Source organism: Chelonia mydas, chromosome 25 (assembly GCF_015237465.2).
Source record: "Chelonia mydas isolate rCheMyd1 chromosome 25, rCheMyd1.pri.v2, whole genome shotgun sequence".
NCBI lineage: Eukaryota > Metazoa > Chordata > Testudines > Cheloniidae > Chelonia > Chelonia mydas.
This window is the reverse complement of record NC_057858.1, coordinates 12,313,638-12,340,960: the sequence shown is the minus strand read 5'-3', so window position 1 is coordinate 12,340,960 and position 27,323 is coordinate 12,313,638. Positions and strand designations below refer to the sequence as shown.

The 27,323-nt window shown below is 55.3% G+C and overlaps 2 protein-coding genes across 7 annotated transcripts; one reads left to right on the top strand and one right to left on the bottom strand.

The window, feature by feature from the left end:
* Positions 1-447: 447 nt before the first annotated feature.
* Positions 448-10,845, top strand: LOC114022420 (transmembrane protein 79). Of its 2 annotated transcripts, none has more exons than XM_043535947.1 (4): positions 448-515; positions 2,526-3,545; positions 7,501-7,714; positions 8,652-10,845. In XM_043535947.1, the coding sequence occupies exons 2-4, from the start codon at positions 2,669-2,671 to the stop codon at positions 8,863-8,865; spliced, it is 1,305 nt and encodes a 434-aa protein (XP_043391882.1). In that variant the 5' UTR covers positions 448-515; positions 2,526-2,668; the 3' UTR covers positions 8,866-10,845. The 2 variants fall into 2 exon arrangements, with proteins under 2 accessions (XP_043391882.1, XP_043391883.1); XM_043535948.1 differs by having other exon boundaries at positions 479-515; positions 2,653-3,545.
* On the bottom strand, positions 10,455-27,227 carry PCSK4 (proprotein convertase subtilisin/kexin type 4). 5 transcript variants are annotated; one of them, XM_043535944.1, is made up of 16 exons: positions 26,761-26,991; positions 23,732-23,836; positions 22,737-22,832; positions 22,164-22,292; positions 20,351-20,427; positions 19,492-19,580; positions 18,085-18,257; positions 17,233-17,445; positions 16,854-16,954; positions 16,166-16,269; positions 15,723-15,840; positions 14,964-15,143; positions 14,119-14,243; positions 13,199-13,318; positions 12,978-13,111; positions 12,058-12,178 (listed from the first exon to the last, which is right to left on the bottom strand). In XM_043535944.1, exons 1-15 carry the CDS (start codon positions 26,929-26,931, stop codon positions 12,990-12,992), a joined length of 1,923 nt encoding a protein of 640 aa, XP_043391879.1. In that variant the 5' UTR covers positions 26,932-26,991; the 3' UTR covers positions 12,058-12,178; positions 12,978-12,989. The 5 variants fall into 5 exon arrangements, with proteins under 5 accessions (XP_037741947.1, XP_043391878.1, XP_043391880.1 ...); XM_037886019.2 differs by lacking the exon at positions 12,978-13,111 and having other exon boundaries at positions 10,455-12,178; positions 26,761-27,227; XM_043535943.1 differs by lacking the exons at positions 12,978-13,111; positions 26,761-26,991 and adding an exon at positions 24,923-25,025 and having other exon boundaries at positions 10,455-12,178.
* Positions 27,228-27,323: the final 96 nt, after the last annotated feature.

The following is a 27,323-nucleotide window of genomic DNA, read 5'->3' as shown; positions in this document are numbered from 1 at the left end:
ACCCCCATTGTGCTAAGCAGGGCACGGAAGATTTTACAGCCTAAAGGGGCAAGAGGGGGAAAGTGAGGCACTGGCCTATTCCCCCACCTGGGAATGCCCCACTCCATGTCCTTACTCACTGGCCCATGCTGCCACTGCAGCTGGAGAAGGGACAAGGCAGTACTCTCTAAGGCCCAGCACTGTCGGGGGGGGGGCTGAAGGTCTCTGCTCCTGCGTTGGCTGCCTCTGCTGAATGGCTCCCGACTCACCGGGGAGTGAGCGGCGCAGAATCGGGCCCAGGAATCCCCGGCAGGGTGAGTCTGCAAAGCGCTTTGGGATCCTCCGCTGGCGGGCTCAGAGCCATGTGGCCCGGGTTAGGGGCCGCGGCCGGCCCCGCCCAGCGGCGGGGATGGGCCGGGCCGGGGCCGGGGGGAGCCGCCTTGGCCAGGCACGAAACTTAACTCGCGTTTTCATTCAAACTCGCTGCCGAGACGGAGCCGAGCCCGGGCGCTGCGCGGAGAGTCCCGGGGGACGCGGTGAGCCGGCCGGGGCGCAGGAGGGACGGGGCCTGGAGATGGGGGGCAGGTCGGAGGGAGGTGATTTGGAATGGGGGGCAGGCTCGGGGGTTGGATGTGGAGGACCGCGTTGACGGGGGAGGTGGATGGTGGTTGTTGGGGGCGATACAGAGGGGGTAGGGACGGGGTGGATGTGGGGGGCATGGAGGGGGAAGGGTTGGATGTTGGGGGCAGTTGGGCAATGGGGGCAGGGGTGGATGTGGGGGACAGTTGGGGCAATAGGGGCAGGGATGGAGGGGAAAGGGCTGGGGGGGCTGAAGGTTTCAAATCCACTTGCATTCTGAGCTCTCGACTCTGTTCGAAGTGACCTTTTCCTAACAGAGCAGGGATCCCCCCCCCCCCATCGCCCTCCCATCCCACTAGAGTTGGGGGGAGATTCCTCTCCTTGTCTAACTTAGGGTCGCTCTGAGGGGCCGGCTTTGGCGGGGGCCCCCGGACCGAGACACGGTGGGGTGGGGAGGTGGAGTTTCACTGAGATGTCTCTTCTCTGCTTTCCATCAGCATGGGAGGAGGGGGGCAGTGGAGATCTTGGAGGGACACAAGTTACCCCATTTTCCTAGCCTGGGAGCAACGGTGAAATGCTTTGATATGTGCGGGGGGGGGGGGGGGGGGGGAGGTTGGTGTAATTTCCCAGCTGCGCTGAGGATGCTGCTGTCCCAGAAAGGGGGGAGGCAGAGGGAGGGCCAATGAGACCTGTTTGCTTAGGAGCCCTGCGTGCGTTTAACCCCCCCAGCCCCACCCAGGTATCTCCCAGATCACAGTACATAGGACTGGGTCCAGCAACTTCGCTTCCAGCTCCAGGGCTGGAGCCGATGGCTGGCTGGGGGCAGGGGGGACCACCTCCCTGTGGGATAATATTCCCCATCCAGGTGCATTGGGGGGCAGTTCTCCTCCCAGATTTGGCTGGTAGCAGAGATGGGATTCCCAAGGAGCCGCCCCATTGATCTGTGCACTAAGGCGATTCCCGTATCCCAGCAACATGGCACCCGTGGGTGTGGGTCACTTGTCCTCTGTCCCACTGCAGTGAAGAGGCCCCTGTTATAAGGACACAGCTTCCCCATGGCACGTTCGGGGGCTATCTCTGAGGGCTCACCCAGCCCATGGGCTGTGCCCCACAGGGCCCCTGTCTCCTGCGTTGGGGGGGGACGAGTTCTGTCTTAGACTGGGGAAATTCCTGCTCAGTGGCCCATTCATCCCTCCTGCAGCCTGCATGGAGACAAAGCTTTCCCCCTCCCCCCACACCGAACCCCCTGGCTCCTGTCACACCTGGACCCCGTGGGGTCTGAAATCCAGACTGCACACTGGCCAGCTGGAGCCAGCCTCCAGCCCTATCCCAGCCCCCTTCACAAGCTGTGGGGCAGCAGGGCTCTGCCCCGATGGGAGCCCTGGGTCTGCATAGCACTTTCCCAGGGGTGGCACCCTCCATCTGGCTCCGGGGTCTCAGCCGCATCTTCAGGCTACAGGAGGAGCCTGCTCCCTGGGGAAGCAGAGGCCTGTCTCCGCTAAGAGCACGGAGCCCCTAGCCCTGATCCTCGGGGCCAGCAGGAGAGAGGGGATCACAGCACCTGTCTCTCCAAGAGAAATCTGCCCCACACAACATGGAGCTCCCCCTCCCCCCAGAAAGATCTGCGGTGACAGCTGCTTTTCAGGCATCAAATCAAATCCAATAAAATGTCCCTGTCAGTCCCTACCCCCCCATGAGAAACCTTGCTGGAAGAGATTGGCATATTGCATTTTCCCAGGAGCAATGACAGGGAGTGGGGTCTAGTGGTTAGAGCAGGGGGCTGGGAGTCAGGAGTCCCACCGGTTAGCTCAGAGGTGAGAATCTGGACTTCCCACCTCTGAGGGGAACAGGGTCTAGGAGTTAGATCAAGGGAGCCCAGGAGACAGGACTGCCAGGTCCTTTCCCTGGCTCTGGTACTGATTTGTGGGGTTGCCTTAAGCAAGACCCTTCCCCTCTCTGTCTCTCAGATTCCCCCTCCATGATGTGAGACTCACCTGCCAGGAAAGCGGATGAGGCCTGGGGATCGCCAGGCACAGGAGGGGGGTCGGACACCCTGTTCTCTCCCCCGGGCTCTGACGAGTCTCTGCCTTGCAGCCCCACCCCTCCAGCCATGACAGCCCCCAAGGCCCCAGCCAGCTGCCACCAGCTGCGGGAGTTTGACAGCGTCAAGGATTCCATTGCCGACCTCATCGACCAGCTGCAGGACATAGACCCGAGCCGCCTCTCCTTCTCGCCCTTCCTGGACCTGGACACCCAGATCTCCCTGGCGCCTGTCTCCGACAGCCCCGAGTCCTCCGTCGAGGAGCTGCACTCCACCTCCGAGGAGGAGGCCTCCCTCAGCCTGCCTACAAGCGACTCTCCAGGCCCAGAGGCTGAGCCGGTGGAGGGGTTACATAGCCAGGGGGCTGGACCTCTTCTGGGGGAGGACCCCCGGCCTTCCACGGTGCAGGGGGACCCCAGGCTTCCCATGGCAATGGACCCCAAAGACCTCATCCTTCCATGGGGCTGCGACCCACGGGAGGCCAGCTGGGCGGGGCCTGGAGACAGTGTGGTGGTGACAGTGCCCAAGGAGACCTGCTTCCTGGACAGGGTGGGGGCAGAGACCCCCATGGTGCAGCACATGGAGCATCTGCCCACTGGCAGAGAGCCAAGCAGGGCGCAGCCCCACAGCGAGGGGCCAGCACGCCCCGTGGCCGGTCGGCCTCTCCTCAGGGAGGAGCAGCCGTTCCTCGGCTCAGGTGTGGAGCCGGTTTCCTGTGGCCCCGAGGAGCCCACTCCTCGCCCGCCGGGGAAGTGCTGTGGCTGCTGCACCAGCTCCCACCTGAAGGCCGTGTCCTCGGTCTTCGTCTCGCTGCTCCTGGCGCCCTGGGTCCTCTACGGACTCTATTACCTCCTGCCCTTCGAGCCGCCGCTTTGCCCGGATCTGGCCAGCCGCGCGGCCTTCGCCCTGCGCTGCCTGCTCATCGCCGTGGTGCCCAGCATGCTTGGTAAGGCCAGGGGTCGTCGGGCTTCAGGGCCCGGGCAGGGGTCAGGAGGGAATCTCCTCTCCTCCTGGCAAGCTTCTGGGGGACCCAAGCTGTCACCCTGCCTGCCCGCCCCCCAACCCATCGTGGCTCTGTCCCTGGTGCAGTTTACCCCAGTGCACAGCGGGATGGTGGTATTTTGCACCCCCCCTTGCATTGGTGAATAGTGCGACTGCACAAGGGGGCAGGGTGATGAGGGGCTGGTCCGGATGCTGGTTTGGCCACCAGGGTTCTAGTCCTGACTATTGGAGGGAGAGTTATTGAGCAGGGGGCCGGGGGCTGCTATTCCTGGCTCTGCCATGCCCTTCCCCGTGCCTCAGTTTACCCTGCTGTAAAATGGGGATAATGATACTGTCGGGGGAGGGGGGTGGTAATTGGCATTTCTCAGACCTGGGTCATTGCAACATCTGCTTAGGAACCCGGATGAAGAGAGCAGAATTCCGGCTTTCCTTCTGGCCCATCTGCCTTTCTTGAGACCCTCACACAAGGGTCTCAGGATCTTTCTATTGACTCCTGTGTCTTGGCCTTAGCCCCCTTGGGCACATGGGTATTTGTGAGGGGCTCCCCTCTCCGGAGACCTTCCTCCGTTCATTTTGGATCCCTCACTTCGGCTCTTGTGAAAGGGTCTGGAGTCCCAAGGGCAGCAGACTTTCCATGCTCTGCAACACGAGATACCAAGACATTCGCTCTGCCCTGTTGGTGACAGAAAAGCCACTTCCTACTGGGCCTGGTGCCATATGGGATGGTGTCACTAGCTAAGCTGCTCCCCGGACCCCCAGCAAGTGCGGGTGCATCTGCCCAGTGCAAGCACACTGGGCTGGATGGCTGATCGGGCTGCCCTCAGCTGGGGTTCCCCTCTACCTTCTCATTTCCCACTTCCCTCCCTGCTCTGGCCATGGTGCTGAATGCAGAAAAGGGAAGATGTGGTCCCCACCCCAGTTAATTTCTTTGTGAGCTGTTTGCTTTCCATGGGGTGCCATGTGGCTGGGGCTTGCCAGCCCCCATCACCAATTCATCCTCGTTACCCAGCAGTGGGGTCTCTGCAATGTGCATTGACTTGGCAATGGAAATCTCCCTATAAGTGGGGCCAGGAGTGGACAACTCCCAGAACAGCCACCAATCGTGACCCATCACCCTCTGATGTCCTGGGGAGATCCCGCTCCTGATTCCAAACCGGGACTGTGGCACCAGCCCTGTTATAATCTGTCCCGGGTTCTGCACTGAGCCCAGCGCCTGCTGGGGCAGGACTATGGCTGCTCGGGGCCTGATCCAAAGGCCATTGGAGTGTTTCATAGGATCACAGACTATCAGGATTGGATGGGACCTCAGGAGGTCATCAAGTCCAACCCCCTGCTCAATGCAGGACCAACCCCAACTACATCATCCCAGGCAGGGCTTTGTCAAGCCAGGCTGTAAAAACCTGTAAGGATGGAGATTCCACCACCTCCCTAGGCTCCACTGGATCTGTTTGGCTTCTAGTCAGTGCTGCGAGGTCGCCCTTGCAGGGCAGACATGGCCCCTGGAGCCTACTGTCCTATAGCTCACTGCGGAGTCTCAGCCCCTCCGTGGCAGGAGCACAATACTCCCACCCCCACCATGGGTCGGAGCAGCGTGTGTGGGGCTGCAGATGCCTGCAGAGACCTCGCTTATGGGCCGTGGAGAAGACCTGCCAGATCCCCAGTCCCCTCCCTGATGGCCGAGAACAGCTGGTTATTCCACGAGCAGGGGGAGTGGCAGAGCTGGAGTCTACAGGGAAAAAGAAGTCGCCCCAATGCACGGTCACTGCTTTGATTTCCAGTTAAGGGCCCCTAGTGCTGGCAGAGACCTTTCCACCACCAGCCAAGCCAGGAATCTCCTCTGGGCCTGACTCCCATCTCCAGCCACCCGAGCTCCGTCTCCCACGCCCAGCTGCTCCCTGGCCTGGGCACTTCTGCCACTTGTACGCGTCTCCCGCTGTCTCGGTGCTGTCAGCACAGGGGATGAACGTTGCTGGGCCCCAGCGCCCATCCATCTCCCCTGGAAGGCACTCGGGGAGACGGTTTAATTACAGAGAACATTCCTCTTTGTTATCTCTGTAAACAGCAAGCGGGACAGGGAGCAAACACAGGGCTGTTGGCCTGGAATTGGATTTTGGAAGGATCCCTGAGCCCAGCATTCCTGCCTTAATGAGAGGGGAGTGGGAGCTGCTGCAGCAGCTGCCTAGCCAGCCCCTGAGCTTAGGGAGAGTCTGATCAGACGCTAAACCAAAGGCACCTATCTAGGGACTTAGATGGGCCTTGGATGTCTAGTCTGGAGGCGTGCAGTGGGCTGAATGCACTGGGCTTTGCATGACCAGCTGGCTTATCCTCTCCTTTCACTGGGTGCTGGGTGGGGTGGAGGCCTGGACTCACTGCTCATGCAAATTTGCTGTGCACCTCCTGAGCGTCCGGTCCCTGAGTCAGTCCCTTATAGTGATTGATTATTTGTAGCATGGTCATATCTGGAAGCCCCCCTGGCATGGCACAGGACCCGTGATCTGCACAAACACGGCCCTGCCCCATGATCTAGGTTCCAGACCCCGCCCCAAAAAAGCTGCACTCGTAGGAAATTTGCCCTCTCTGTGTTCCATGCACTAATAACTCTCATCTGCATCTGGTAAGAGGCTGTGTGGGGAGGGGTCAAAAGGGACCCCCCCCCGCCCGACCTTCCCCACCTAGTGACCCAGTTCTGAGCCTCTGCTGGCACTTGCCAGATCAGGGCAGTCAGCTCCACCTGCCCTTGAATGTTTGATCGTGGCTTTTGATTCCTGTCTGCCAGGGAATTAATTCAGGGGAGAAAATCTCACTGCGACCAGGAGGCTTTCTGATGAGGGGCGGCGGGGGTATCAGCTGGGGAGGAGGAAGGGTAGCACATCTGACCTTTGAGTGACATTGATTGCTGCAGCCTGTAAAGGGGGGAGAGTCCTGGTTGCCCCCTGAGACTTACAAACCGAGGCTTCCCCTTCTTGCATGGTGGGTAAGGTTTAGCCCGAGTGACATGCAGATTGCCGGCCTCTCGGCTCAGCAGGAGACAGGTAGCAGGACACAGAGGATGGAGTGCAACCACACATTCAAGGCTTTAAGTGTAGGATCAGGTGCGTGTCTCATACTTCTGCTCCTGGGGCCCACTGTGTCCTGCCTTGTGCCTCGCCAGCCAATGGACTCAGCCCTCTGAGAGGTATCTCCATCCACTGGTACAGCAGTGCCTAGGGCTTTGCATTGAGATTGATGCTTATTATCGCCATGGTACAGATGGGGAAACTGAGGCATGCAGCTGCTGAATGACTCACCTGAGGTTACAGACAGTGGCAGAACCACAGATAGAACCCAGAAGTCCTGGCTGCCATCTATCTAGGGTATTTATGGCTCCTATTGTCGTAGTGCCTGAGCGTCTCACAATCTTCATCCTCCTTAACTCCCTGTGAGGCAGGGCAGGGCTGGGGCTCTGCGGTGCAGAGAGGCTGTGACCTGCCCAAGGCCATGTAAGAAGTCTGGCAGAGCAGGGAATTGAATCTGGGTCACTTGAGTGCCACCCTAATCTCTGCAGTGGTCTTCCCTAAATGCCCAGTACTCTGGGCCCTATAAACTCTTGGTCTGGTACAGCTCCGAGCACGTGGTGGTCACTGAACGGCTACTGATAAAATAGGGAGGAGATGTATCCAGAGACTGGGTGAGCCACATTTTCCCCGGGCTCTGCCAAGCCCACAAGCTCTTTTGTCTGGGGACAGGGAACATGGGGGTGGTGCTGTATTTGCTGGTGCTGTTGGCCGAGAGTGGCTCTGTCTCAGCAAGAGCACGGCAGGGCCTGGAATCGGCGCTCAGAAGCATGAAGGAGCCTGAGTTTGGCTGTGATGTCTGATGCAAACCTTTCCCCTTCTCCCCTCTACCCGCCCTACCCCTAGGTGTTATGTTCGGGGCTCTCGCCAAGCTCTGCTCGGTGGCCATTGACCCGCTGGACACGCGCTCCCCGCCTGTCCTGCTCCACCGGTTATACGTCACCAGCTCCATGGAGCAGTTTGTCATCTTCGGCCTCAACATGGTGGTGCTGGCCACGTTCCTGGCCCAGGAGCACCTGCGCCTCATCCCCATCCTGGCTGGGCTCTTCTCCATTGGCAGGTGAGATGCTGGGACCAGGGATGGCCAGTGGGCAGCATGGACAATGCACCCAGTTAATCCTCTCCCCCCCCCACACCCCGTCCTGCACCCCACAGAGATTCAGTTAAATACTTCTTGTCTGGCCCTTCCTTAGTAGAGACACAACTCGGGGGCCTGACGCGCCGCTCTTGCCCATCGTCGCTCCACTGAAGCCAGTTCACACCAGCTGAGGATCTGGCTCTTCAGTGGGAACTGAAGCACTGAGCTGTTTTGGGTGTAGCTCCCCTCGCGTCCCCTCTAACTGCATCTCCCCACTGAGCTGGTGGCCCCTCCCGGCCTGTTGCTTGCCTCAGGACCGTCGCAAGGGATTCCCGGCCCTTTGCTCGGGCTGCGCTGCCTTCCAGAAACCTCCTTCCCCCATCGGCATGGCTGCGTGCCGGCCCGGAGCAGCACCCACCGAGCGGTCAGGCTGTAGAAGTCAGTAGGCGCTACCGTGATGTAACAGACAGGAGAGCTGCTCAGAGCCTCTTGTTTATTTCCAGCCATGTTCTGAGCCGGATCTCTTTGGCAGGTGTTTAACCCTGATTGCATCTCCTTGGCTGGCTGATTTCTTAGACTGGGGAGGGCTGGGGGAGCTTTCAACAAGAGTCTGCAGTCTGGGCGAGGAATGACCTGGTGTCAAATGAACGGCCGGGGGAGGCTATGATGGGTACTGGATAGAGATGATCTCAGCCACTTGGACCTTTAACCTCCCAAGTAACTGCATGATCCTCGTGTTCTCCCCCACCCTGGTCTCCGCTCCTGTTCTCCATGAATTGCGTAAGCTCCCCGGGGCAGGGGGTCCATCCTTATCACGCACCACTGCTGGGCACTACATGTGCTAGTCACCTGGCGAGCTGCCCTCGGCCCTCTGGTGCGCCGGGGACGGGTAGCGAACTCTCTGCCCTTTGTGCTGCAGATGCTGTTACTGGATCAGCCTCCACGTCGGCAGCGCTTACCGTGGCTTTGGCTTCGGACTCGCTTTCTTCCCAGCCCTGGCGATGACTGGCTACAACCTGTTCTGTCTGTACGACCTGGGCTTCGCCTTCCTCTTCACACCCTCTGCAGCAGGTGGGGACGGCGGTGGGGCCACGCCTGCCCCCACGTGGGAGCCGGCGACCCAAAGCACTTGAAGGAGGAGATGGCCCAGGACGGGGAGAGTCGTGAGCTCCAGCAGCCTCCAACTCTGGACCCTGGAGGGACGGCCTGTTACCTCTCAGCCAACCAGCCAGCCGGTCACAACAGCTGCTCCACCTGGCTTGGGTCAGTGCACAAGGCAGCATAAAGCTGCCGTGCTACCCTGTTTGCATCCCTGCTTTGGCCCCTCCCCAGCTGTGTCTCTCCCCCCCTCCCCGCCCCCCACAGCTGGGCAGGGCTGAGTGATGGAAGAGCCCCACAGCTGAAGGCAACTTCTTAGCAACCTCCACCCTACGGTCACTAAGACACCGCAGAGCAGCAGGGCCCAGCACTGTGCTACCAAACAGCACAGCGTGGGAAGGGCTTTTCCCATCCGAACGCCTGCAGCATGCAAAACAGCACCAGCTCCTAGGAGATACTGTAACTGATAGAGATTCTTGCCCAGGGAGATCCCCTTCAAGCCTGGTCTCTCCCTCCCTCCATCCCGTGCTGTGTGCCAGGGGCACAGCTGTCTCTGCAGCATGGCCAAGGTTAATCTGAGCCCAGAGGAGAGGGGCTTTAGCCTCTCCCTTTGATGTGGCCTGGTCCTACCTCCCTCTGGCATGCTGCTGCAGCCAGGGCAGAGAGATGAGCAACTGTGTCCTAAGGACATGCTAATCCTGGCAGATTGGGTCACGTGGCCAGACCTGGGTCAAAAGCCTGGCTTGGTTGCCCTTGAAAATTAGCCAGAACTCCCAGGAGAAGGCTCTGAAATTCTCAGCTACAGCTCTGTTGTTTTTATTGCTATTTCCTCCACGGGGCCGGGGCACCTCACAAACATGGGTCTGGCACCCGTAGCAGTGCCCAGAGGAGCTGTCCTTTCCTTTCTCTGCCACCCAACCCCCACAAGTACCGGCAAGTTACATAACACCGACTGCAGGCACAGGCCAGGTACTCAGTTCTGTGAGTGGCTGGGGGGGATTAAGCCCTTCTCTGTGCATTTATGATCCCAAATACTCCTGATCAAAGTGACTTTCTGATTTAAGAGGGGCAGCGGTGGCTTGCTGGGGGAGAGGGTTTCATCCCATTCAGTGACGAGCTGGAGCAGAGCAGGAGCCAGGGGACTTGATCCAGCATTGCCCTGCTCCGCACGGGGGGTGCCCCCTGCTCCCAGAGCAGCACAGTGACGATTGGTACAGAGGAATGGGAAATTGGGCTGGTTGCGGGAGGAGCGTGGATGCTGTCTGGTGAGCTATGTGGGATGCAGGGGGCAGGAGCAAGCCTGTGTGGCTGGTAAGCAGCGGGTGGAAGGGGAGCTGGTTGTTTGTAGTGTAACAGGAGACGGCTGTTAGTGCTGTTGGGCAGGGACATGGAGTGGTGTTGTGTCAATATGCAGTGCTGGGCCCAGGACCTTACAGAGACAAGACTGGTGGGGACATATCTTTTATTGTCCCTCACCCCCAGAAGTCAGGCCAATAAAAGATCTCACCTCGCCTCTCGGTCTGATCACCACGAAGGATTCTAACTCCACCACCACTGCCCGAGGCAGAAAAACACCCACCCAGGCTCTAGGCTTCCTCCCTTTGCCACCCCCCTGCTCCCTGCCAAGGATTATTGCCAGGACAGAGTATTCCCTTCCCTGGGTGAGCAGAGGTAACTCCCCACTTCCGCTCTGCCCAGAGGTGATAGCACCTGAACGGTGAATTCTGAGAAGGGAAACTTGAGTCTAAGCTGCCCCCAAGGCCAAGCCCCTCAGTTCTGTTCGTGGAACAGAAACCTGCCTCCCTCCTCTACTTGCACAACCATTGTGCAGGCCTGGGCCCAGCTCCACAGCCGCTAGAACTCCCTTGAAATCCAAGCGGAGGGTCTGGCTGGCTCCTTCCGGCACAAAAAGGCCATTACGTGTAGTGAGAGTGGCCACCCCTCTGCTCAGCTGGGTCCTTGTAGAAACTCCCTGGGCAAAAACCTCTGAACAAAATAAAATATTGTTTCTACCTCTTCAGGCCCTGCTGCTTCTGTTACTCAAAGGGGGAATCGGTGCAACTGAGGGATTTCGGCAACACAAAGCCATGGCGGGAGCGGGTTGCAGGAGGCAGGCCCTGAGCCTCGCAGCTTGGTGCCGAAGGCTGTTCTGTGATTGCTTTCAGTGGGCATTAGGTTCCTAAAGGCCTCTGATGCTCTGGGCTGAAGAGATCAAGGCTTGGCCCTTCGTTACCTAGCAAGGCCCCCAGGGCTCTGTGGGCCAAGCCGTACAGCGAGCAGCTTAACATCCCCCCCCCCCCCACCTGCAAAGCTGCATCGGCTCACAGCTAAACAGGCATTTGAGGTGTCAAACGCCCTCCTCTAGCAAGAAGAGGGGCAGGGGACTGGGAAATCCTCTCTCGACTCATCAGTTTTCACTCTCCCTCCCTTCAGGGCGGGGAAGGCGATACCCTGAACACCTGCTGGGCTGCTGTAGCAATCCTGCAGCCCTGGGCCAACCCTTTGGCCAGTGCAGTAGCCCCCAGGAGCCACACTGGCTGAGCTCCAGCCAGGGACAGGCGCAGAGGAGCACGGAGCCCCCCCACCTGACTCTCCAGCCCCTGAGGCTCAGGGGTGCGGGGGCAGGGTAGTGGTAGCCAATGCAGGGGTCATGGCAGCCCATAGGGTTGGTTCTGCTACTCCAGTCCAACCTGCATGCACCAAGAGAGGAGGCGCCAGCTCTGACTGACAATAGGGGATTTATTTCACAGGGAAGGGGGTGGTCTCAGGTTCTAAGTCTGGAAGCAGCATGGCCTGCAGGCAGTGTCTGGGCTACGTGGCCAGCGCTGCCCTCCACTGGTGGCCCAGGAGCCTGCAGCTGCCCTGGCTCATTTAAGCAACCAGCCCCTCTCGTGTTAGCACTGGTCCCAGTCTCACTTCCCCCTGCCAAGCCAGCGGCTGTGGACAGAGCACAGAGCCCCTTCCGCTGCCTCCAGGAGGCGGCGAGGGACACCCCATGGCAGGTGATGCAGAGGATGCCCACGAGGAGAGGGCCCCCGCCCAGCAGGATCACCAGGACGAGGAGGACGACGTGCTGCCCCTCTGCAGGCTTGCTGGGAAAGAGGAAGGGGTACGCCGGCGGGGAGCAGGAGTGTGAGAGCTCATGGAAGGTGCAGAAGGGGGGGCAGGCGGTGCAGTTGTTGGCGGTGTCCCCCCGGCACGTGTAGCAGGACGGGTGGCAGGTGGCGCAGACCTGGACAGGGTGTGGGCTCCCATCCAGGCGGGAAGACCTCCTGGATCGGTTGTAAGAGTGGGGAGGGCAGTAGGACAAGCAGAGGTGCTGGAACGCATAGAAGGGGCTGCTGCATTCTGCAGGGAGAGGGGCAAGAGTTAGCATGAGCCCTGGCCTGAAATGCAGCCACCTCTGCTGCATTCTGCAGGGTGGATGGCAACAGCCAGCAGAGCCGGCTGCACAGCTGTGGGGCACGAAGGGGCTTACAGCCCATCTTACTGAGGTGCCCTGGCATGGCCAGTGCCCACACGCAGCAGAGGGGATCCTGGGCCCAGATCCACAAAGCTATTTCCGTGGCTGTTAGGAGCCTAGATGCCTTGGAGGATCTGGGCCTTGGTGTTTAAGGTCTCCTCCAAGGAAGCCCTGCAGGTGTGGAACGCCACTTACTGCTCTCTGCAGGACAAAGGGTTAAATTGACCCTGCCTGGATTCAAACCTGTGACTCCCAGGAATCTAGGTGGTTTTAGTTCCAACCTGCTGCACAGAGCACTGATATCCCCTCAGGCTTAAGAAGCAGAGCGTTTCTGCCTGCGGGACTGAAAGGCTGAGACTGGTTCAGCCCCAGGCTGGCCCGGTTTGCTGAGCTCAAGCCGAATGGCTTAGCAGCCCCTCTGGCCAAGCCGACCATGCCCCACTGTAATGCCTGATTGAAGGAGGGGGAAGGACACCAGCAGGCTTCCCCAACTCATTCCTGGGGCCAGCAGGAGATGCCAGTATGGCCAGGGCCCGGAGCACAGCACTGCTGCAAGGAGGGGGGTCTGTCACTCAGTGACCCCCTATCCCGCTGAGGAGTGCCACTGACTGGCTACTCGGGAGACCCAGCCAGAAGAGTCTAAAGGGAACACGGAAGCATCCTCAGGCTGCTGCACAGACGTACCTCCCCCGCAGCTCACCAGGCAAATGGTCTCCTCCGAGGTGAGCCGAGGTGGCCGGCTGTGCTGGCAGAGCCCTGCCTGCTCCGGGGGTGGGTGGGGGTCAGGCCACGTGGCTGTGGATAACTCTTGACTTTGCCTGAGGATTACAACAGAGCCCCATTGGGGCCCTGTGCTAATGAGTCTATTGGTGCCAGGGGGGTAACAAAGAACAAGGACGACTCACCCTCGCATGTTCCCTTGGAGTCCCGCCTAACGCACTCGCTCACAACGGAGGCTGCTACCTGCCTGGCCATCATGTCCTCGTCCGTTCCGTAGAGCTGCAGGACGAAGCTGGTGAGGAACCCTGGGGGGCAGGGGGTTCAAGAGAGGAGGGGCTTCAGACTCGATGCTGGGGAGCCCATGATCCCAAATGCCACGAGTTCCCTACAAGACACCTGCACGGGCGCTTCATGGAGCTCTGGGCCCAAAGGGTTAACCCCAGGTGCTATGGATGAGCACTGGGACACAGTGTGTTGGACGGGTTAGTGAACGAACGCCATGGCCATTCACAGCCGGAGCCCACTCCACCCCATCCCAGTGCTAAAGGCCATGATACATGAGAGTGCCCCTAGCAAGGGAGCTTTAAAGGATCCCAAGCAGGTGCAACCTCACTAGCTCCAAAATCCCTATCAGAAGAGGGAATTTAGTCCAGGCCCTGTGTACACTGAGGGGTGCAGGAGGATGGGATAAAGAGGACAGCAAAGGAGGGGTGCACGGGGGAGGAAATGTAACAGGGCTCAGGGGCACCACCTGGTTCCTGGTGCACAAGGGATTAACTCTGGCTCAGTTTCCCCTTGCACATGCATTCAGGGGAAGAGTTGTGAATGGCCATCTGGGAGACACCAGTGTCTTTGGGAACAGTGCACTCCCACTGGGAGATGGCAACGTAAGTAACAACTAACCCGGGAAGAGACCTTGCTGCCTAGAACTCTTTGCTGGCCTACAGGGGATCATCGCTCCAGTTCTTTAGGCACATCCCCACTTGCTGAGCCATTCAGCAGCCTGTCCTGAACTCTGCTCAGCCTCAGCTAACCAGAGGAAAAGCAGCTGTAGTGATAGCAAATGGGCTCTTGCATATGTCTCCTGCATGGCGGGGACGCTCACCTGTGTTGTAGGCATCTCCCTTGTTCTCTAGGAAGAGCGTCCAGGTGCCTTGTGGGTCCTCGTCCCAGAAGTGCGTGGACATGAAGGACCAATCCCTGTAGCCCTGGTTGCTGGTGTCGTGTGGCCTAGCAGGGGCGAGGGAAGGGAAATGCTCAAACCCTTCAGACTTTGGAAACTAGAAGATCAGAGGATGCACTTCAGAAACCCAGAGGTGAGCTTCAGACAAGTGTCCGGGTTCTTACAACAGCAGCTTCAAACGTACCAGAGCCCAGGAGAACTGGCTGCCTCAACCATTTGCCTTTCTAGCAGGAAGACTTCTCGAAGCAGCCTTTACCTCACAGCCCTGCTGGGGTAACTCTCTTCTGGGCATATGCTGCTCCCCAGCTTGGGTCAGGAAGGAACCTGTGCCCCTGTAATCTAGTGCATTGTGGAGGCTGGTGGCTTCCCCTCAAGAAGTCAGCACTGGTCACTGTTGGAGACTGGATACCACACCAGATAATCCATGGATCCATTCCAGTGCAGCAGTTCTGATGTCCCCAGTGCAATGGATCCATATAGAGACACGACCTACCTCTCATCTAGCTAGGACCCCCCTGAACACTCACCTTTAGCAATATGGGAAGGGCAGGGCGGTTGTAACCCTGACACCTGTTTGTGACTCTCTAGAGGGTCGTGACCCGCAAGTTGAGAACTCCTATCCTAGTGCCACAGCTCGTTTTAGAGCAATCATATTCCTTAAGACTTGGGTTTTAAATCTCTATGTCCATGAAATTCCCATTTGATCATTGCAGGCTGCACCTTCTCCCATGGAAGTGTGAGCTAAACGCTTCCCACTGGTACCTTACCTGATGGCCACCAGGGTGGACTTGGTTCCCATTGGGCTGGTCAGAGAGATGGCCAGATCCCCTCTCCTGCTGTAGCTTAGAGAGATGCGGACCTGGACATGCTCCAGGGAGCGGATATACCTGGTCCTCCCGATGCAGGTGGAGACTTTTTTGCTGACTGTGAGTTTTGAGCCTATCTCCCTGCCAGGAGACAAGAAGAGGAGGTGAAGGCGTCTGCCCCTCTCCCTCGGCTTGGGGCCCAGAAACCCAATGAGATCAGGTACAGGAGAGCCTGCTACTAAAGCCTCTTGCTTCAGCACACATTTTTTAATGAAACCACAAAGGAACAGCATCAGGTCTGGTGCATCCAGCAAACCGGAGCTAAAGCAGAGCAGAGCTTTGGGGTATAAGTTCATAGGGTCCAGGCAGAGGATGGGGATCATGCTTTGCAGGCAGGGTTATTCTTTTTCTGGGGGAGGGCCCCCAGTGACCCAGCTCTTGCCTCCATGAATATGAGGGACAGGCAGTCACTAATCTTTGCTGCCACCCCCTTTAACACCCACACAGAACTGCAACAGCAGGACCTCCTGAAGTGCTGTGGTGTTTGTATGTACCCAACCCATACTTGAGAACCTGATCCCCATCCCAAGGTCTCATTTCCCTGAGAAAGTGTCTGCGGGAAGTCGTTCCCAGCTCCTGCTTTGTGCACAGAAAGGCTTTTCTGCCAGGATTCCCCGCGCAACACAAGGGGTCAGATTCCAACAGGATTTCTTCTCTTACAGGGGTGCATAGACAACCTTGACTGAACACTTCCTCTGGGGCCTGGTTGTAGTCCACTTCTTGGCCAGGTCCACCAGGTCACCAGCATCCAGGAGTCCATAGCCGTAATGGTGGCTCACTGAAAAACAGACACCCAGCCCAGGGAAGTATCAATGAGCCCCAACAACGGACTGCTAAGACGTGACTCATGGTAGCTTATTGCTTCCAGATTTGCTGGTGAAAAAATCAGCTCTTAGATACCCAAAGAACCAGCATTTTCTTTCACAGCAAACATGGAAGGTGCACTTGGTCTAGATGCTGCAGCATTAGTGGAGACCAAAGCTAAAAAAGACTGGTAAGGGCTGCAAGCCTTTTATTCTTTTAAATACCATGGCGGATGTAACTAGGATCCCTGGGTCCCGGTAGCAATCTGCACTGAGTAAAGATCTAACGAGCAGCCTCACCTTTGCGTCCGACTCCATTCAGGGCCCAGTCTTCTGCCTGCAGATGGGCTGGTTTGGAGGCTCTCACCACGAGATGCTGCATGTCGCGCCAGGTCAGTGCTGGGCTAGAGACAAGGAGGACTTTGGGAAAGAGGTCTCCTGTATCAAAAGGTTGAGGTGACTCTGGGGCTGGTGAGAGGGCAGGTGGCTTCTGCTCATCCACACAGCAAATAGAGCATGGGCAAGCTTTCTCCAGGCGGTCCCAGCTTGGTCTCCAGTGCTTTGGAGAGGCTGCGTTACAGGGTTAATAGCTGAGCATCTTTGGCTCATTTGGTCCTTGGCTTCTCTGCCAATTAGGGCAGACAGTGGGGTGGACACCCAGCCACTTGGACTGGATGGAGACCCACCAATTGGTTTCCTGCAGGCAGCTGAACAGCTGGGAAGGGGCGCTAGCTTTGGTTTCCCGAACTGTATCCCTGGAGAGGAGACTGCGCGACCCAGGTCATGAGCGATTTTGACTCCACATGACTAGATACCGTGTTTGCTTTTGTCGGAGTGATGGGGAGATATTTTGACCATAATCCCTATAGACATTCTAAGTGACTCTGGAAAGAGGCCCTAGCAGATTCCCTGGGGGTAGTGGCTGCGTTGCCAAGGCAGGGACAGTCTTAGGGGATAGGAGTGCAGCGTGAACGCCCGTTCTACCTACTTGGCCTCCAGAGCGAGCGCGATCATCCCTGCAGCCATGGGGGCAGAGGCTGAGGTGCCCGTGTGCTTGTCGGTGCAGCGATGCCGCAGATCAGTTGTCACCTGGGGAGAGAGGGTAGGTAAGGAAGCCGTGGGATTGGCTTCTCAGAGAGATGCAGAGACACCTTCTGGGCTGAATCCTCTGCTGGGTTTGAGCTGGCCTGTGCGGGTAAAGGAGTGAAATGAAGGGCAGAACTCTCGAGCCATCAGTCGGCTCCCCAGTCGGCCAGAAGGGGTCACCTCTGAGCCGCCTCTTGGCTGGGGCCCCGCTGCGGTGGGCCCTCGAGTGCAGCCTTAACCTAGGGGAGAGAGGAATGGGCCAGAGGCGGGGGGGGACTCACGATCTGCTTCTCGCTCTTGGTGCCGCTGCTGTAGGTGGTGGTGAGGGTGGAGGCGCAGGCCTCGCTGTACCAGGGCACCCGGCCGCTCTCCGTCGCGCTGCCCACCGACAGGGTGTAGATGCTGTTGGTGTACCCGTCGCAGTTACAGTTGTCGGAGTGGATGCCGCCGTTGCCAGAGGCCCAGACGAAGAGAGAACCCAGGCCGCCGCGCCCCTGTGGGGAGGGGAGCAAGCTAGGACTAGTGTTACACTGCATGGGGCGGGGGGGGGGGGAGGTGTCGGGACAGAGTCCCGTGCTGTTGCAGTGGTGTTAATATGGTGCTAATGTGACACAGGGCTCCTCCCGGCTCCCTTGTCGGTTCCCAGTGGGGACCCTCAGACACGGATATTCCAGGGTCCTGGCTACAGCTGACCTAGTTTCCATGGAAACAATACACTGTAGTTAAGCTGACCAATCCCCACCTGCCGCAGCATGCGTACAGGGTGCTATTTCGGAGGGAGATGGGAGTAAACAGGAAGGGCGGGGATAGTTCCATGTAAAATTATACCCAACAATTGTTCGTAGTGGATCAAACCAAGGCTCTAGCTAGCCAAGCCTTTCGCAGCAGGCTGGCTCGGACAGTTCAGTGGAGGGCAAAAAAACACCCAGCACCCAGGGCTGTGTCGTGCAGGGGGGAGCAGAATTGCTCCCTGAACTGGCCCCAGGTGCCTGGTCCACAGCTGCCCTGCTGGGGGGCTAGCCCATGTTATCCCTCCGCTTCAGAAGCCACAAACCCCCTTGATGGCCAGAGGCCAAGGCTCTTTTCAGAGGCAACAAGCCGGCAGAGGAGCCACGCCCAGAGCCCGCGCTTACACTTGCTGTCCCCTTGTAGAAAGCTTCCAGGGCCAGCATTCCAGGCCCCTCCACAGTTTTACCATCATCCTCCGGGCCCCAGCTAGCGCTGTAGATGTGGATGTGCTGGGGGCGGAAACTCAAGGATTGAGCCTCCACGAGGTCCGTGATGGGACCGTCGAGCATCCTCACACCTGTGGGGCCAGGGAAGAGAGGGCAGCTAGGTTAGAGGTCTCTGTGAGCCAGCACTGCCCTCAATGGGCCAGTGAGCCCTCTCCCACTCCAGGTCAGGCAGGCGTCTCCAGTTGCTGACATGAGCATGCAAGCCTCCACGGTAGCCTCATACCTAGGGCCCTACTAAATTCACAGCCACGAAAAATGCATCACGGACCATGAAATCTGGTCCCCCCACCGTGAAATCTGGCCTTTTGGGTGCTTTTACCCTGTACTATACAGATTTCACAGGGGAGACCAGCATTTCTCAAATTAGGGGGCCTGACAAAAGAGTTGCAGGGGGTTCACAAGGTTATTTTAGGGGGGGTTGCTGGGCTCCCGGCCAGCAGCCGCCGCTCTCCAGCTCCGAAGGCAGCGCGGCTGCCAGCAGCAGCGCAGAAGGGTAGCAGAACTGCGCACCCCCCCCTACAATAACCTTGTGGACCCCCCCCCCCCCCGCCAACTCCTTTTTGGGTCAGGACCCCTACAATTACAACACTGTGAAATTTCAGATTTAATTAGCCGAAATCATGAAATGTACAGTTTTTAAAATCCTATGACTGATATTGACCAAAATGGCCTGTGAATTTGGTAGGGCCCGAATCATAAATTAGCCAACAGCTCTTCTAATCCATTTGCAGCAGCTAGGCAAGAGCTCCCTCTAGTGTCACGCAAGGCTCCAGCTTCAGCCAGGTCAGCCTAACCTTGAGCACTTTGTATATGTTCAGCGCAACGCCCAGGCATTCACCAGTCAATCTCCGTAGCCATAGAGCGTGGTGAGGCAGGGATGGGGTTTTTGCTGTTCTACAGATGGACACAGAGGTTAAGGGACCAGATGTACAGAGGTGCTGAGCATCTGCAATTCCCATTGGCTTCAAATGGATTTGTAGCTACTTGCTCCTGCTGCAAAATAAAAACCCAATCCATTGGGTCCTCACGGACTGTCCAATACGTAATCGGCAGAGCTGGGTTAATAGCTCAGGGGCTCCTGCCCTCATGCCCTGTGCTGAATCCACTAGACCGTGCTGCCTCTTTGGATAGTCGCAGCCAGTTTTAACCAAGAGTTTGGTTTGAGATGCCCGCAGAACTGCCCTTATGCTGTATAGCCTAGTCCCTGTTCTGGGGCCAAGCACTCCCTCAGAGGTGTGGGCAAGCTCGGATCCTCCCTTCCCATGAGATCTGGGAGGTATCACTCCAGGAAAGCAGGTCGCTTACCTCCAATTTTTGCATTGTAGGCGACACCGACTCCACAGAGTCTGTTGTTGGCTGTAGCTGCCACCTCTCCTGCGCAGCGTGTGCCGTGCCTGAGGGACAGAGGCAGGGAGCAACAGTCACCACAGCCATATCTGCCAGCCAAACAGCCAGATTCCCCCATACACTCTGCCTTGCCACGATGGACAGCGCATGCTGTTCCTCTCCCTGGAATATTCCATTAGAGCAAGGATGGTCCCTCCTTAAATCACCTTGGGGGGTCGCTTTCCATCTGGGCACAACTCAGTCAGTGCAAGTCGTGGTAAGTGGTGCAATAAGTGCTGGCAGGTGGGATGAGAGAGAGAACAACTGAAAATACCCAGCCTGCCTGATGGCCCAGATAGCATTACATTTGGTCACTGTAAGAGAAGGAGGGGCCAGATGCAAGGTTAGGATCCTCCTATTTGAGTCAGCTGGGAATTCAAGGTACTGGACACTCTGGGGTACATTGCACCCTGCATACATGCACTGGTGAGCCTGCCAGATCAAGAGCGCTTGGTAACATTCACTACAGCTGAGACGCAGCTTAGTGTCATTGCTTAGGTAGGGGAAATCCTGAGGCAAATCCCTCTGACTCCAATCCAAGTGCCCGAATGTCCCCCCACAGGAACATGCATGCTTTGTAACCCCAGTCCTTCATTGTACAGGGACAGAATTAGCTTCCACCTTCTTCACCTCAATGCATCGTAATAGTGAATCTCATGATGCACCAGGAGGACGACCCAGGAGATTAGCTCTACCACCAGAGAGAAAATCCCCAAGGCAGGGGATTTAGATCTGGACACCCCAAGCAGCAGCACCCCCGTTTGCTGCAGAAACTCACCGATTCTCATCCCAGACATTGTAACGAGGCTGTGGGTCGGGATCATTACTGTTGAAGTCATAACTCGCAAGGGGATCCTAAAGCAAGAGGAAACACGAAGGTGAGAAGACCCTGCTTTAGAAAGCATATCTTTGTTACAATAGACATTATACGTTCTCTTTAACCCCTGAAACAAAGCCAACAACCAGGTAAATAATCAGCATCTATGTAGCACTCCACATTGTGAGTGTTCTTCACAAGTGTTACCATGTGCTCCTATGGGGCACTGATAATATCCCAGGGGTTAATCCAGGGAAATCCTATGGCCTGTGTTACACAGGAGGGCAAACTAGATGATCAGAGTGGTTGCTTCTGGCCTAATAATTTAACAGTAGGAAAACAGAGATTACCTAAAGCAATTCAGTAGCAGAGCCAGAAGTAGAACAGGACTTCCTGGCTCCTAGCCCTATGCTCAGTCCACTGGGTTACTGTCTCAATTATATTCAAACACAGCAACCACTTGTCTCTTACAGTCCAGCCATCAAGAAAGAAGAGTTTATCTACACACACAGAGCACTGGGATTAATTTTAAAGCTGTTTAATAAACAGGATTTAATTAAACCAGCGCAACATTGTAGACCACTCTTCTGGTTTAAACCCAGTTACATCAGTTTAACTTAGATGCAAATTAAACTAATAGAAAACAGGTTTAAATCAATATAGCGTCCTACACACAACTTTCACTGGTATGACAAGGTCTACTTATAATCACACCTTTGGTTAAACTGGTGCTACTCTGTGTTTTGACCAGAGCATTAGGAAACCTAATGCTTTACAAAGCATTTATCCCCATTTTAAATGGGGAAATGGAGGCACAAGGAGCTGAAAAGTCACTTGCTAAAATAACCCAGCAGGTCTGTGGCAAAGCCAGGAATAGAAGCCAAGTCTCCTGAATCCCATCCCAGTGCTTTGTCCATTAGCCAAGTGCTTCTCAAGGGGTACATGTACCCCTGGGGGTACACAGAGGTCTTCCAGAGGGGTACATCAACTCATCTAGATATTTGCCTAGTTTTACAATAGGCTACAGAAAAAGCACTAGCAAAGTCAGGACAAACTAAAATTTCATACAGACAATGGCTTGTTTATACTGCTCTATGTTCTATACGCTGAAATGTCAGGACACTATTTATATTCCAATTGATTTATTTTATCATGATATGATCAAAATGAGAAAGGAAGCAATTTGTCAGTATTAGCGTGGCGGTGACACTTTTGTACAGTATTTTTATGTCCGATTTTATAAGCAAGTAGTTTTTAAGTGAGGTGAAACTTGGGGGTACGCAAGACAAATCAGACTCCTGAAAGGGGGACAGTCATCTGGAAAGGCTGAGAGCCGCTGCATGCTGTCACTCTGGGAGGATATGGCTGGGAGGGAGGAGTCAACCCAACTTCTGCGCTATTTAGAGGACTTATGAGATGCACTATAAATGATCACTTATTAAGGAGATTTCTCCATTTGTTTTCTAAACATGTGCTCGGATGCAGCTTCCTCTAATTACATCTCGTCATGTTTCTTTGGTCTTTGATATTTCTTTTATAGAAGCCATTTCAAACGTCTGAAGTTTCCCTAAGCCTCTTGATCCAGCCGTCCAGAGGCTGGGCTCCCCAGGACTGAGCCCCACCACACCAGGACAAAGGTTCTTTCACAGCTTCTCCTCTTCCTTGCAGGGAATATGCTGCAAAGAAGCAACTGGTTGTAGCTGATCGATCCCAAACGACTCAGCTGTGGAGGTCACAACCTTGGGACACCTGGATAGTTTCAGATTGATCTTACGTAGTTAGCAGACAGATCGGGGTGGTCTCTCTCCAGTCCGTCATCCAGGATGGAGAGCACCACGCCCAAGCCGGAGTACCCCTTGCTCCAAGCCGTGAGGATATTCAGGTCTGGATGGACGTCGTTGTTCTGAAACAAAAGCCAGATCAGGTTTGAGCACAAAGATCCATTCTGGCCTGTGATCTATGAATCTCCTTTACGAATCATAGAATCGTAGGACTGGAAGGGACCTTGAGAGGTCTTCTAGTCCAGTCTCCTGCACTCAAGGCAGGACTAAGTATTATCTAAACTATCCCTGACAGGTAACTGTCTAACCTGCTCTTGAAAACCTCCAATGACAGAGATTGTTCTGATTTATTACCAGTATTATTCCTACTTTACAGCTAAGGAAAAATGAGGCATGCAGTGGTGACTTCCTCAAGCAAGTCAGAACTGAAGAATAAAAGCCAGGAGTCCTGGCACCCAGTTGGCTGCTCTAAATGCTAGAACACATGGACCACTAAACCACGAGGATACAGTGGCAGAGTTAGAGGAGGATCAGACAGCAGGAGGTAACAGAATATAAACTCTTACCATGTACCACTGTTTATGGAACCAAGGATCTGTTGGCACGACAGCAATGGTTCTTTTCGTACGCCTCTTCAGCGTTTGCTGCTCGAACCAGTGGACCTAGATGGAGAGGAGTCACCCTTCTTAATGCCAGGGAAAGCGGCAAGTTCCTCTTTGCCGGTCTACTCCCAATGACAGATTTCACCTCCCACTGTACATTTCCCATACCATTTACACCTCCGTGCTCTACTGGCTTGGTGGAATGGCCATTTTAACCAGACACCTGGAGATGTGCCATAGCCACCGAAGTAGATCTCATTCCCTGAAGCTTTCGTCTGTGGTTGTAAAGCACTAACAGAAAAGACCCTCTATCAATTCCTAACCAAATCAATTCCAAAGTCTGTTACAGATATTTTAACTGACAGGGCATCAAATGAACGAGGAGATCTTTGGCAAATGCATTCAAGGTCTGCCTCTAGCAGACTACGTCTAGGAAAAACAACATTGGCAGTCGCTCATGATAAGATAAAAGGTCCTTATGCTTCGGATCTGATCACAAGCTGGGACTCAAGAAGAAAGCCCCTCCACCAAACAAACCGTGGATAGTAACATACTATTAGTTCTTCTGCCATCCTCTGAAGCACTGGTCACTGTCAGGGACGGGCTATCAAAGTAGGTGGGACCCTGCATTCAAGGCTACACATGCTGGTTTGATAGCACAGCAACTCTATTCAATTGGTGCCTGATCTGCAGTATTTATAGACATAACCATGGAAGCCGATGCCTTGGCCGATCCCTTTCCACCTTAGCTCTGACAGGAGGAAAGAGGCCATGCTATGTTTCAACCAGAAGTTAGGTGCTCCACGCAGGAGTAACTCGGTGATATTCTCTGCCCTGTGCTATGCAGGAGGCCAAACTAGACGCTCACAATGGTCCCGTCTAGCCTTAAAATTCATAAACACATTTTCTAGCAAGCTGAAGTTCTTTTGAGCTTCTACCGGAAATTACACTCTATTCACCTTGGGCTCTCTTTTCAGATGCACATGCCAGCCCCAGTGTCTGTTCAGGGATTCCTGCACCATGCCTCGGTGTTTGAAATGGTAATAGTGTTCCCCTTCAATTATCTGCAGAAAGAAGAGTTATGTATAAGGCTAGGACACACGTGACAACCAGAAGCCACCAGAAATATTAACCATGTATGTCTAATAAAATGCAGCATCTGGCATTCTGAGTATACAAGCTAGATCTCTTCCCCCTTATAAGCACTTTCTTTGGGCATATTCTAATATATTAAAAACAGGAGAGAGTTGTGTGGGGTGGATTTATTTTTAACTGGCCCGTTGCATTAGGAATTTCCCTTCTACGTTTGCCGTTGTCATTTTAGAATTCCCTTCAGAGTAATGGAGAGTTAATGTTTCTGATCAGCCTGCCAACTGCTGGCTAACTGGGGTGGGTCTCTCCATGTTTCCACTTTACTCAGTCATGGGGCACTAGATAAAACCACAGTACGTAGCAGTTTGAATGGAATTTTGTTCTCCCCAAGGACAGGCATCCACTGAAGATCCCCAGCCCAAGCGTAGAGAGCTAGTTCCACAATCGGTTAGCAAAAGACGTCTTTTACAGCAAAAGACAGGGGAAAAACATGACAAAGATCTGCACAGCCTTTTAAATATTCTATGAGGCCATTTGGATGCTACAGCAGAAAGCTAGGGAAGGACACAGAGGTGGAACTGATAAAGAGGAAATCCTTGTAATATCCAATTGCAAGCACAGATCCTCTGCTTAAGAGATAAAAACATTCCGTGGCAAGTTTCGGCTCAGGTTATTCATGTGGCTGAGTTACCCTGAAAACAGGCCTATACAACAGTAAAGATAAGTAGTTGTTACTTAGCAAAGCACCACTCGGATAAAGGTTGGTTCGGCAATTGAAACGTTGCCTTGTAGGAAACATACTGCCAAGGAAACAACGGAGGGTGGAAACGGGGCAAACAGATGTTCAAACACCCAGACTCAAGCTGAATGGAAGGTGGGGAGTGGTTGCTGAGACTTCTGAAATAGTGCAATGTTCAGCACCCAGAATAAAGGACAAGTAGGAATCCTAGAGTAAATTCAGAGAGCGACTGGGAGAGGAATCAAAGAAAAAGGACTAAGAAGATAATGGATTTTGGAACGAGGTCTGAATGAGGGGACATTGAATTAGTGGGACACACCTGGCTGCATGAAGCACCAGCATTCCTCCTGCCAGGATTTTATGAAGAGGGCAAGCCATTGTATGATCAAAGAAAGCACCACGGAAGATGGGTAGGTCAATATCTGAAAAATCAAGGTGGAAAGTCAGTTGGGGGCTTGTTTTTGGTATAACAGAAGATCAAATTAAAAGCTGGGGAGAAGAGGTCGTTTGTAACCAAAGCAGCTGCTCCAGTGGAGTTCTCGAGGCCTAAAACTGGTTGTATAGGCAGAGAAGGTGAATTTGATCTCTTATTGATTTACGGGGATACATGGCAGGATGATGGCTGCCGGCCTTTTAGAACTAAAAGGAGATAAAGCTCTCTTTCAGATAAGGGTGTCAACTGGCGGGCTGGCTTTGTGTTAGGTAAGGTACTGTAAGCTAGTGAGGCAGCATGATCTAGTGAATAGAGCACCAGCCTGGGACTCCGGACACCTGGGTTCTATTCCCAGCTTGGCCATTAACCTGGTGCATAACTTTGGGCAAGTCACTTCCTCTGCCTCCCTCTCACCCTTTATCAGTCTGGTCTATTTAGACTGTAAGCTTTTCAGGACAATAGCTGTCTTTTACAAAACGTTTGTACAGAACCTAGCACAAACAGGGCCCCAAATCTCAATGGGGGCCTCTAGGTTCTAAAACACTCAAATATAAATAAAAAGGTGCAGAGAATGCATCCAGAGAGCCTAGGGAATGCTGAACAGAGTCATGGACTGCAGCGTTTGGAAAAGCAAGCATTCCCTTCTAGTATTACCATTACATTATTAAAAATTTCATGGAAGTGTTTTAATTAATCTGGGATTTTTTGGTAAAAGCGTCTTTTTTTTTACCAAAACTTAATTATGGGCCAACTAGAATGAAAGAGACCCTGCTCCGCACCAAACTTTTTTCCCCTTAAATTGCCATCCATTACTAATCCCCTGGTGGCAGCGTTCGTGCAGATAACAGGCTGAACACCAGTGGTATTCTATACAACCTTGCTGTATAATAGGTCCTCTCCTTAAAGATTCATTTGCATCTGTTGTCAATGCCATATGCATCGTGTATGCTTTTAGCTTAAGCTGCCGCATGAGGAGGACTTGGTAATGATGCTAGAGTGTCATCTAAAAATAGAAATAGAGCCTGATAAAAGCTTCTCAGATACAGATATGACAGAGAAGAGGGAGAGTGAGGGGAAGAAAATAGATAAACAAGAGGGAATGTTTGCGGGAGAAAAAGATTGCAACATCAAATGGCACCTATGCAGGGCTGGCCGGAAGCCGCCTACTTAGTCCTAGGTGCAGTGTAACTTCTGGAAGAGTCCTCTGTAATGGCAGGCCATGTGAGGGCCGAAGTGTGAACTTCTGCAGCAGGTCAGCCTTTCATCAGCTCCCCCTGCAGACAGTCAGGTGGAGGAGTGACCTGGCCCCCTGGCTCTCAACAGGAGCTTTTCCATCTGGGGAACAAATGTTGGGGTGTTGTTAGAGGGAGGAGGGCCATGCTTCGCTGCCCCCAGCCCCCCTCTCATAAACACATCTCTTCCCACCCCCCCATTTCTTGGAAAGGGGGTTTAGAACAGGAAATGGACTGAATTCATGGGGAAGGACTGGAAGAGCTTGGGAGCAGCCCCTCTTGGGAAGGGGGTGGTCTGGGGGGGAAAGAACAGGGTGGTCTGGGGGGAAAGAACAGGGTGTGGGGCAGGAAAAGCAGGCTGTGGGGCAGCGGGGAGAAAGTTCCACCAGCTGCTCCAGGACCAGGTTGCTGGGGCTAGGGGTGGCATTCGCAGACTGCCCCTCTTCCGCCTCCCTGCCCCATTTACCCCTCCCCCCGCGGCCTGCCCCTCACCTGCCCCAGGCAGAGCAGCCCGTGCTTGCGGGCCAGGCGCTCGGCCTCCCGGGCCCCCGCGGGCACCCTCACGGCCCAGCTGCTCAGGTAGATGCGGAGCCCGCCCCAGCAGCAGGAGGCGCCGGCCAGCAGCAGCAACAAGAGCCTGAGCCAGGCAGCCGCCGCCGACATGGCTCCGCCCAGAGCGCGGACCGGGTCTCCCCTGCCCGGGGGGAACGCGGGGCCACCCCCGCCAAGGGGCCCTTAAATACCCGCCCTGCCCGGGATCTGCGGCCTAGCGCTACGCCTGGAGCCGGGGCCTCGATTTTGCCTCTCTCCCGGGCCGAGGAAGGGTTGCTCGGGCTTCCCCACCCCACGTGTTCACACCCCGGCCCGGCCGGGGTCGCCATAGCAACCGCAAGCCAAGGCAGCCGGGCTCGACAACCTCGCCTCCCAACAAACTACAACTCCCAGTGGGCTTTGCGAGGAGAGGCGGTGGTCCATTGGCTGCGAAGCCTTATGGGGGTTGTAGTTTTCTTAAAGCATTGGGCGAGGGTGTGTTTTTTCCTTCCCGTGATGATGTT

Coding starts and splice junctions, on each gene's coding strand:
- LOC114022420 (XM_043535947.1), top strand. CDS start 2,669: ATGACAGCCCCCAAGGCCCCAGCCAGCTGCCACCAGCTGCGGGAGTTT. Junction 3,546..7,500: donor CGTGGTGCCCAGCATGCTTG/GTAAGGCCAGGG, acceptor CCCTACCCCTAG/GTGTTATGTTCGGGGCTCTC. Junction 7,715..8,651: donor GGGCTCTTCTCCATTGGCAG/GTGAGATGCTGG, acceptor TTTGTGCTGCAG/ATGCTGTTACTGGATCAGCC.
- PCSK4 (XM_037886019.2), bottom strand. CDS start 26,931: ATGTCGGCGGCGGCTGCCTGGCTCAGGCTCTTGTTGCTGCTGCTGGCC. Junction 22,833..23,731: donor ATCTGAAAAGAGAGCCCAAG/GTGAATAGAGTG, acceptor CTCTCCATCTAG/GTCCACTGGTTCGAGCAGCA. Junction 17,446..18,084: donor TCTACAAGGGGACAGCAAGT/GTAAGCGCGGGC, acceptor CCCTCCCCACAG/GGGCGCGGCGGCCTGGGTTC.